This window comes from Tupaia chinensis, unplaced genomic scaffold (genome assembly GCF_000334495.1).
Source record: "Tupaia chinensis unplaced genomic scaffold, TupChi_1.0 Scaffold000159_1, whole genome shotgun sequence".
Lineage (NCBI taxonomy): Eukaryota > Metazoa > Chordata > Mammalia > Scandentia > Tupaiidae > Tupaia > Tupaia belangeri.
The window spans coordinates 6,862,471-6,873,523 of record NW_006159630.1 but is presented as its reverse complement, the minus strand read 5'-3'; the positions used below and the strand labels follow the sequence as shown (position 1 = coordinate 6,873,523).

The 11,053-nt window shown below is 48.0% G+C and overlaps 1 protein-coding gene across 1 annotated transcript in view; it reads right to left on the bottom strand.

Annotated features, from left to right (window-relative positions):
- Positions 1 to 10,065, bottom strand: part of JPT1 (Jupiter microtubule associated homolog 1) — an 11,027-nt gene extending 962 nt beyond the window's left edge. The window contains exons 1-3 of the mRNA XM_027770795.1: positions 9,923 to 10,065; positions 9,268 to 9,365; positions 8,110 to 8,128 (exon numbers count right to left, since the gene is read on the bottom strand). Coding sequence (XP_027626596.1) covers positions 8,110 to 8,128; positions 9,268 to 9,365; positions 9,923 to 9,983 — 178 coding nt within the window. The 5' untranslated portion in view covers positions 9,984 to 10,065. The remainder of the gene's footprint in view (positions 1 to 8,109; positions 8,129 to 9,267; positions 9,366 to 9,922) is intronic.
- Between the last annotated feature and the right edge of the window lie 988 nt (positions 10,066 to 11,053).

Genomic DNA, 11,053 nt, shown 5'->3' with positions numbered 1-11,053 from the left:
CCCGTGCCAAGTCTCCCACACAAAGTCGTGTCATCTTCCTGACGTCTCGCCTGCCACTTGGTAACGCTCGCTTCAGCATTCGCCAAAATTGGCCTGCTGTTACACTTCTGTGAGTACAAGGGGAGGCTGGGTCTTTGTTTTATTTATTTATTTATTTAGGTAGTTTTTCCTATAGTGTATACACTCACCAACGAGAGAGAAAACAGAGACAGAGAGAGGGAAAAGTGAGAAATCACCCCTCAGGGGAGATGGCTCCACTGCAATCCCTTATCTGTGCTCCTCGTGGGATGACGGACACACACGCACATACGCCTGGCATGCTTCCCAAGTCTCCGGGCCCGGGACTCGAACTGCACGGTCAGCCATGTGGGATCTAACACCTCACCCTCCACGCTGCCAGCTGCCTGTTGTGGCAGTGTGGGAGCCCAGGCCAGCTGTAGCAGTGGCAAATCGCTCCACCAGGTGAGACCACTTGGGGAGGTCCCAGGGTGGCACCCCAAAGCCTCCCTGTATACACCAGGTACACAGGCACATGCCCATAACCCTAGCTAAGGCTGGAGTGCATCTCAGCCTGAGACCTTGTTGCACAAGAAATAAATGTTAACAAAAAAATTGGGGGACCAGTAGTTAGCGTAATGGCTATGTCACTGGACTCCCATGCAGTTGACCACGATTTGAGTCCTGGACCCAGTAGCTTAAACTCACGCCAGGCATGTGTGCATGCGTGCCCAAGATCCCGAGAGGAGAATGGAGGAGAAGGGATTGCGGCGTGACCATCCCCCCCAGGGGGTGATTTCTTGCTTTCTGTCTCTCTGTCTCCCTCTGTCTGTCTGTCGAGCACACGCGCCCTATAGCAAAAACGTCTCCAAAAAAAAAAAAAAAGAAAAGTTCTAGGCATTGCCTCACGATATCCAACGGCCTAGGTATTGCTCCACTGCGCCACTAAATTGTGACATTCCCAACAAGCACACATCCTGGAACGAATCACCTCTTAATAGCTGGCAGTTTCCAAACCCAGAAAAGTCAGTGCTTCAAAAAAAGTCCAAAGGGTCTGCAGGGCCAGCCTGCGGCCTGGTGGTTAAGCGAGCTGACTCTCACACAGCCAACTGCGCAATTCAAGGCCTGGAACCGGCAGCTTGAAAGACACCAAACGCACTGGGCACACGTGTGTACGTGTCCAAAATCCAGAGAGGAGGGAAAGGTGGAGGAAGGATGTGACCATTCCTATCACTCATCAGAGGTGCTTTCTGGTATCCCTGCCTCATGCCCTCTGGCAACTTTTTAAATAAATAAATAAATAAAAGATGGAAAAATAATAAATAAAATAAAATAAATCTTAAAAAAAAGACCAGCATATTATATGGTGGTTAAGGCACTGAGTACCCATATGGCTGACTGTGGGTTGAGTCCTGGACCTGGCAGCTTAAAAAAACACATCACAGTGGGGGCCAGCAAGTGGTGTGGTAGTTAAGGACGCTGGACTCCCATGGCCGACTGTGGTTCGAGTCCTGGACCTGGCGGCTTGCTTTCTCACTTACTCTCTCTCTCCTCTCTCTAGCTGCGTCCCTCTCTGGTGAAATTAAAATAAATAAAGTTAAATAAAATAATTCTTAAAAGAAAACACACACACAGTCACACACAGTGTGCGTGTGCGTGCCCCAAGTCCCGAGAACACTGAGAAGGGATTGAAGCACGGCCACCAACACGTCTTCACGTCGGCCTCTGGTGAGTGCCATGCCCTACAGCAATTTCATTCATGTAATAGAAAACTTTGTTTTAAGTGACTGCAAAGCCAAACAAAACAACTATTGTTTGGAAAAGCAAATTTTTACTAAGAATTTGATAGTTTAAAGTATATTAGGGTGGGACCAGCAGTTAGCGTAATAGCTATGTCGCTGGACACCCACGTAGTCAACCACGGTTCAAGTCCCAGACCCAGTGGCTTAAACTCAGTCCCGGACCCGGTGTGCCCAAGATCCCGTGAAGAGAATGGAGAAGGGATTGTGGCATGGCCGTTCCCCCGGGGGTTGATTTCTTGCTTTCTGTCTCTCTGTCTCTCTCTGTCTGTCTGGTGAGTGCACGCGCCCTATAGTGAAAACCTCTCAAAAATAAAAAAATTTAAAAAAAAAAAGTATATTAGGGCTGGGACCAGTAGTTGGTGTTATTTTAGTTACCTGTTAGTACCTTTTGTCCATTTTCTCTTGTAATTCTTTTTTTAAAAAAAGAATTATTTATTGAGGGACCAGCAGTTAGCGTAATGGCTATGTTGCTGGACTCCCATGTAGTTGACAGCGGTTAGAGTTCCAGACCAGGTGACTTAAATTCACACCGGGCAGGTGTGCGTGTGTGCTCAAGATCCTGAGAGGAGAAGGGATTGTGGCGTGGCCATCCTCCCGAGAGGTAGGGGGTGATTTCTCACTTTCTGTCTCTCTGTCTCTCTCTTTCTGGCAAGTGCAAGTGCCCTATAGCAAAAACCTCTCCAAACAAATAAATAAATAAAGTATATTAGGACTTTTTTTTTTTTTTTAAGAGAGATATTTGCTATAGGGTGCACGTGCTCACCCAAAAGACAGAGAGAGAGACAGAAAGTGAGAAATCACCTCCCAGGGAAGATGGCCACGCCATAATCCCTTCTCCTTCACTCTCCTCCTGGGATTTTGGGCATGTATACACACACGACTCGTGTGAGTTTTAAGATGCCAGGTCCAGGATGCAAACTGTGGTCAACTACATGGGAGTCCAGTGACTTCAACACCACGTAACCTGCTGGCCCCCTATTTTTAATATTTCAATGGCGTGTCTATTTTAGTGTTAACTGTCAAATTAACTCAAGTGGTCAGTCGGTCCAAAAGAGCAGATGACAAAAGTTTCCCTTCCAGTCTTCTTCACTAACAGGGAATTCATGGAATTGCACCCAAACTGAGACACAAGTACTGTTTCTTCTGTTTGGCCAAGCTTGCTCCAGATTTCTGTTAAAACTAACACGGCAGCTGCTGGCGGCTGGGGGCTGCTGCCCCTGGGTCCGTACTCATGCACCTGTTTACTTCACGCCACTGCCATGTGCACTCCTCAGAGAGGGGAGAGAGGGAGGAGACCCCCCTCCGTGGGCACAGACATGACACGACCCCTTCTCCTCCTGTCAGGACTTGAGGCACGCAGGCACGTGCACTTGGCTACCAGGGCCAGGATTCAAACCACAATCAGCCATGTGGGACACAGCGCCCTTAAACAGAAGGCTATGGGCTGGTCTGTCTCATCCCAGTTAATTTAAAAATAGCTACAAGTTGTTCATGGCTACCATAAGGAACAGCACAGTCTTAAGAGATTGTTTTCCTATAAAATACATCAACAAATTTTAAGGTTTTTTTTTTTCTTTTTTCGGAGAGATTTTTGCTATAGAACGTGTGTGCTCGCCAGAAAGCCAGAACAGAGAGACAGAAAGCGAGAAATCACCCCCCAAGGGGGGGATGGCCAGCCGCAATCCCTTCTCCTCCATTCTCCTCTCTGGATCTTGGGTGCACATGCATACGCGCCTGGTGTGAGCTTAAGTCACCGGGTCTGGGACTCGAACTGCAGTCGACTATATGGGAGTCCAGTGACAGCCATTACGCTAACTGCTGGTCCCTTTTTCTCCCCTCTTTCACAGAAGAAAGAAATACCAAAAAAATACTAGTTATGATATATCCTGTGTAAGAACTGCAAATGGACTTAGGCTGGACTCCAATGAAAAGTTGTTCTTGTTTTTAAAGAATGATTTTGGGGCCAGCAGGTGGCATGGTGGTTAAGAGCACTGGACTCTTACACGGCCAACAGTGGTTCAAGTTCTGGACCTGGCGGCTTTCCCTCTCTTTCTCTCATTCTGTCACTCTCTGGTCAAATTTAAATAAATTAATAACATTAAATAAAATAACTCTTAAAAAAAAAAACTCTCAAAAAAAAAAAGGGCAAGAAATCACCCCCCTGGGGGGTTGCCATGCCATAATCTGATCTCCTCCATTCTCCTCTTGGGATCCTGTGTGTGCACACATGCACATGCGCCCAGCCTGAGTTTGAAGCTGCCAGGTCTGGGACTTGAACAGCGGTGGACTACATGAGAGGCCAGTCACGGAACCATCACACCATCTGCTGGTCCCTGGGGCTGACCTTTAATCCAGCAGATATGTTTGTAATCATTGTGCCTCTTGTCACTATAACAAATGAGCTAAAAGTCGCAGCAGTCAGGACACAAAATGGTCACGTGACAAAACTGATGACCATTAAAGTCAAAAAACAAGAAACACGCCCTTGTCACAGCACACAGTTCAACGTGCCGTTACCAGGCACCAGCGAAAGGGAGGAGAGTCACTATTGGCAGGACCGATACACTGTCCTTCACTTCACTGGCGCCCTCACCCTCCTCCACAGTGAGGTCCAGCGGACTCTGAGTATTCAGAACATGTACACCTATGAATCTGACGCAGAAGCAAAAAGTCCGGATTTTACTCCCAGAACAGTCTTTTCAACTGGCACAAACCAACAGAAACAGCAATAACTGAGACTCCTCTGCCCAGCAGCACCTCCCTCCCAGCCCGTCATGAGACACCTAAAGAGAAGAGAGGAGGGAACCAGCAGTTAGCATAATGGCTATGTCGCTGGACTCCCACATAGTTGACTGCAGTTCGCGTCCCGGACCCGGTGGCTTAGAACTCACGCCGGGCGCGTGTGTGCGCGTGCCCAAGATCCCGAGAGGAGAATGGAGGAGAAGGGATTGCGGTGTGACCATCCCCCCTGGGGGGTGCTTTCTCACTTTCTATCTCTATGTCTCTCTCTGTCTGTCTGGCGAGTGCACGCGCCCTATAGCAAAAACCTCTCCAAAGAATAAAAAAATAAAAAGAGAAGAGAGGATCTCTTTCAGGAGAAATCTAAAGAGGCCAGCAGGTGGCCTGGTGGTTAAGGCACTGGACTCCCACATGGCTGACTGCAGTTCGAGCCTGGACCTGGTGGCTTGTGTTCTTACTTTCCTTCTCTCTGTCTCTCTCTGGTCAACTTCAAAAAAAAAGAAAAAAAAAATGAAAATGAATAAAATTTAAAATATAAATAAATAAAATCTAGAGAGGCTGGTAGGTGGCCTGGTGGTTAAGATGCTAGACTCCCACTGTCCTGGACCTGGTGCCTTAAAAATCACACCGGGTGCATGTGCGTGTGTAACCGAAATCTAAGGAGAAGAACGGAGGAGGAGACTGCAGGGCGGCGGTCCCTTCTGGAAGGTCATTTCTCATTTCTCCTCTCACTGTTTCTCTCTCTGTCTCACTCCTGCATAAGCCCTGTGGCAAAAAAGCTTAAAAACAAAAAACTAAACAGTTTATTTATTATGGCACAATTTGTTTTCCTCCAAATTTTGCCAGAGGGTGCATGTACTCATGGGGGTGTGTGGGAGGGGTGAGAAAATACTCCCCAGGGGGAATGGTCAGGGGACAATCCCTCGTCCTTCATTTCTTCCTCCTCTCTGGGATTCTGTGCATGCACACATACAGCCGACATGTTTTTCAAGTGGTCTGGTCCGAAATTCAAATTAGTCAGTCAGCCTGTGAGATCCAGTCAACTTAATCATCACACCACCGCTGGGCCAAGATTATTAGGATTTTTACTTTTTAAGAATTATTTTATTTGGGACCAGCGGGTGGCGTGGTGGTTAAGGCACTGGACAATCCCACATGGCCACCCATGGGTCAAGTCCTGGACCTGGTGGCTTTCTTTCTCACTTTTTCCTCTTTCTGGTCAAATTAAAATAAATGAATGAATAAATAAATCATTTTTTAAAAAGAATTCATTTTATTCTTTTCTTTTTTAATAGAAAGTTTTCCTATACTTTTTAATAGAAAGTTTTCTTCGTAGGACCAGCCGATGGCAGAATGGCTACATCGTTGGACTCCCATGTAGTCAATCACGGCTCAAGTCCTAGACCCAGTGGCTTAAACTCACGCCGGGCGCATGTGTGTGTGTGTGTGCCCAAGATCCCAAAAGGAGAATGGAGGAGAAGGAATTGTGGCGTGGCCATCGCCTTGGGGTATAATTTCTCGCTTTCTGTCTCTTTCTGGTGAGATCACATGCCCTATAGCAAAATAAATTAATTGAATTAAAAAAAAAAATCCACCAGATCCAGGATTTGAACTCACAGTCACTGTGAGAATCCAGCATCTTAACTACCACACCATTGAGTTCCTTTTTTTTTGTTTTTTTTTTTTTTTGCCATAGGGTTCATGTATTTACCAGAGAATGATAAAGAGACATGAAAGGGAAAATGAGAATCACCCCCAAAGGAAGAGGGCCATGGCAAAATCCCTTCTCCAGTCTCCACTTGGGATCTTGGGCATGTGCACACACACAACCGGCATGATTTTCAAGTCACCTATGCAGGACTCAAACTGCAGTGGGCCGTGTGGGAATCCAGTGACATTACTGCTACACCACCCCCGGCCAAGATTTTTTTTTTTTTAATCTTTTAATAGGTTTTTGCCTTAGAGCACAAGTGCTTGGGGGTGGCGGAGATAGAGACCGTGAGAGAAGTGTGAAATTACCCCAGGGGCATGCCTTCTCCTCCATTCCCTTTCTGGAGTCCTGGGCAAGCACATACATGCACCTGGTGTGTGTTTCAAGCCATCATGTCTGGGACTCAAACTGCAGTTGGCCATGTGGGAGTCCAGCGATGTAACCACTACATCTGGTGGCCCTAGATTGTTTGTTTGTTTGTTTTCTTGAGAGATTTTTGTTATAGACACATGTGCTCTCCAGAGAGACAGAGACAGAAAATGATAAACACCCCCCAGAGGGATGGTCATGCAGCCATCCCTTCTCCCCCAGTTACCTCTTGGGAGGAGTTTTAAGCCACTGGGTCTAGAACTTGAACCGTAGTTGACTACATGGGAGTCCAGTCAACTCCATGGAAGTCCAGCAATGCAACCATTATTTCATCTGCTGGTCCCCTAGACTGGGTTTTCTTTTCTTTCTTTCTTTTTTTAAGTAAAGTGTATTTTCTTTTTTGGTAAAGAATTATTTTATTTTAACTTGACCAGAGAAGGACAGAGAAAGAGAAAGTGAGAAATCAAGCTGCCAGGTCCGGAAATGGAACCACAGTTAGCCACGTGGAAGTGCAGTGCCCTTAATCACCACACCACCCTCGGCCCCTAGACAGGGTTCTGAAAGGTTTACTTCTCCTTCCTCATGAGGACCGACTCCCAGGGCTCAGTGGTAGACGAAGGCTGGGAGGAAGCAACTGCTCCGACGGAGGGCCGGGTGACTGCAACCTTCACGGGTCGAGGTCAACCTCACAGGTTGCTCCAGCCTGACTCCTGGACACACGCGTTGCACTGCGCTCGGCAGCAAGTCTCTGGCACTGTTACAGAGGGCCAGCAAATGCTGCAGAGTTATAACACTTAAATGAATGATTACAGCTTATTTCTACCTATAATTGGTAACATGGGCGGCTAACCTAAAGTTTACATCTAACCCTAAATCATTTAAAAAAAAAAAAATCACAGGGCAAGTCACCCATGTCTCGCTGAATAAGCACCTCAGTATGAAATCAAGAGAACTGTAAAATTGAACGCTGTAAGCTCAGCTTCCAATGACAGAGCCTCTTATTAAGAAGCTTCCATTGGTGCCAGCAAGTGGCGTGGTGGTTAAGGGCGCTGGACTCCGACATAGCCGACCTTGGTTCAAGTCCCTGACCTGGCGGCTTGCTTTCTTGCTTTCTCCCTCTCTCACTCTGTCCCTCTCTCCTCAAATTAAAATAAATACAGCTAAATAATTCTCTTTTAAAAAATAAAGTTCTCCTTATGCATAACAAACACCAACCTGACTGACAGATGTGTATTTTTAAAGAACTTTCCAGTTTTTATCCTTTCTAGAATATTCCAAGCATTCATCTCCTCACTGGCAGATTTAAAATCTGATCATGTTTGCAAACTTCCTGGTTCCGTTTTCCTTCCTCTCCCCAAGACTGTGCTGGCACTTGGGGCATGGCCATGTTTGGCTCCCAGTCTCTTTCCTGAGACATAATTTGAATCAAAATTTAGATCTGTTCTAAGACCATTTATAGAAACAGAAATTTGGTCTTCCCGAAGTACTCACCATGAATGTCACCTTCTCCCTGGAAAAGAAAAGAAAATTTAAATTTACTTTTCTATCTTAATTTTGCAACACACAAATAAGACAATCACAGTTCAGAGTATCTACCCTATTTAAAGCCATATGTGAAAGCAATTTCAATCTGATGCAATCCAGTAGAGGTTCAGCTGGGACGACGCCACAGTCACCCCACCTACACACTAAAAACCGTCACGGGGCCAGCGGGCGGCATGCGGGTTAAAGCACTGGATCCCACATGGTCGACCAAGGCTCGATTCCCAGACCAGACCCAGCAACTTGAAAATCACACCGGGCCTCTGCCTGTGCAGGCTCAAAATCCCAAGAGGAGACTGGAGAAGGGACGGTGGAGTGGCCATCGCCCCAGGGGATGATTTCTCACTTTGCCTCTCTGTGTCTCCAGCCAGCACACACACCCTACAGCAAAAATCTAAACAAACAAAACCTTAACGGTATTCTGATGACTTAATACCAGTTAGCACTGGGGCCAGCAGGTGGCATGGTGGTTAGAGGCACTGGACTCCCACACAGCCGACCACAGTTCGAGTCCTGGACCCAGAGGCTTGCTTTCTCACTCTCTCTCTCTCTCTCTCTCACTCACTCTGTCCCTCTCTAGGCAAATTAAAATAAATAAATAAATAAATAAATAAATAAGTTAAAAATTAAATAAAACAATTCTTTAGAAGGCCCCTATCGACTCCACAGCCCCTTTGACAACCCACCACACACTTAGATAGTCGCAGCCTCAGTGTGTCCTGAGGTCCCTCGTCGCATGCCCTATAGGCACACCTGACTGTCCAGCAGTGCACGGACCCCATCAGCAACAACCACACGGTCCCTGGACTCAGAACTGCCGCCGAGTGCGACGCCGCAGGGTGAGTGTGAGCCAGCAGCTCTGAAAATCACAGCGAGGCAGTCTAACCCTCCTGGTCTGAGGCCTCTGCGCAGGAGGCCCTGCTCAGTCCTTCCTGGCTTAACTCTCCGCGCACCGGTCTTTCTGCACCAGCACGGCCCGGTTCCCTCCCCGGGGCCTCTGTAAAATTCTGGGGGCAGAACTGAAACCTCCCAGTAACAAAGGAGGAAGTTCCATCTCTAAGTTCTTGCGGCCTCCAAGCCTGTCGTTGCTCGAGCAGTCACACTGACCTTCAGATCCAAAAAGTCTCCAGAGCTGGCTTCAGAGGAGTTCCTTCTCTGCAGCCCGGACGACTCCGAGTCTTCCCTGCCACCGCTGGACTTGGCGCCTACAAATCAGAACGGACCTTCCTGAGGAGCCGCTGGGAAGGCCTAAAGCAACACCCCCATACACACGAGTACTGACACTGCCGAGTCTCGTGACAAAACGAGGAAATGGTCTTAGGGAGTATAGGCGGATGGGTCAAAAATTCTAGGCCGGCCATGGTGGCGCAGGGGTGGCAGGGAGCTCGGTGCTGCAGAGGCACTGTGGGAAGGCCCTGGGTTCGCATCCCGAGGTCTCCCTGTGCACACCACGCACACACACACACACATGCCTGCGGCCCTGGCTGAGGCCGGGGGTGGACTGCAGTGTAGGGACCATCCCCCACTTCTTGGGAGACAGAGATAACTATAGAAGAAGATAAATCACACAGAGGGACGGAACGTCCTGCTGCGGCCCTCGTTCCGACCCCCGCGCAGGCTGGCGGTATCCCCAGGCCGCTCACTTCGGCTTGCACGCCTGCTTACTTTACTGCCGCTAGGCTGGACTGGCAGGTCAATGCCAGGAGCATGAGCTTTATGGCGCGGCCAGCCCTTTCAACAGGGACCTCGGGGAAAGCAGTACCTGCCGACTTGGCCCAGGAAGGGGGATTTTCTTCAGGCGTCCCAAAAATGCTGGAGGCCATTTTGTTCTTCCTCACGGGTTGCTCTGCTGGTTCGTCAAAGCCTAATGAAAAATTGGATCCGCCACCTGGAGGCCGCAAAACCCTAGAAATAATGCAAAACACCAATTCTAGCTTAAAGTGTTTCTTGGCATAAACATTTTCAAACAACTTCCATTTCATTTTCCTCACCCGTTCATCTCCCCACCCTCATGGGAAAAGAGAATCAATCCCATCGTGATGTTAAGATGTGTATTTTTAGGGGCCAGCAGATGGCATAATGGTTACATCGCTAGACTCCCACATGACCATCTGTGGTTCAAGTCCTGGACCTGGTGGCTTGAAAATCATACCAGGGACATGTGTGTGCGCATGAGAGAGAGACAGGGACCCCATACAAGGATCCACACCCAGCTTCAGCCAACCCCACATCGCAGACATGTGCATGCCTCACACCAGGTCTCTGACAAAAACCCTGAACATTCCATGCGGGTCTGGCTTAGAGTGCAGTGTTTGACCACTGCGCCAGTAACCGGCCCCACGCTTCACTCCGTCTATAGTAAGATCACCCATCAGTAAGGGGCTGGAACAGCCTGAAAGTCATCTCAAATCCCAGCCTGCTTGGAGTCCCCTCTGCACAAATGCCAAAACGTCTAACAGATCTGGCTTTAGCTCAAAATACTTGCAGGGTGGTGTAGAAGTATAGCTCATTATTTATTCATTTATAGAGCATTTCCATGGCTCTTTAAGTAAAAAACGCAAAAATATGCACATAAAAGTTGGGATCAGCAGTTGATGTAATGGCTATGTCACTGGACTCCCATGTAGTTAGCCATGGTTCGAGTCCCGGATCCGGTGGCTTAAACTCATTCCGGGTGCATGCCCAAGATCCCAAGAGGATTATAATAGAGAACAGATTGCGGTGTGGCCATCCCCCCAGGGGGGTGATTTCTCGCTTTATGTCTCTCTATCTATCTCTTGTCTTTCCAGCAAGTGCATGCATCCTATAGCAAAAAGCTCCCCCCCAGAAAAAAGTGTTACACTGACCACTTTAGAAGCCCCGAGTGAGAGAGCTGGTGTAAGGCTCGGGGCTC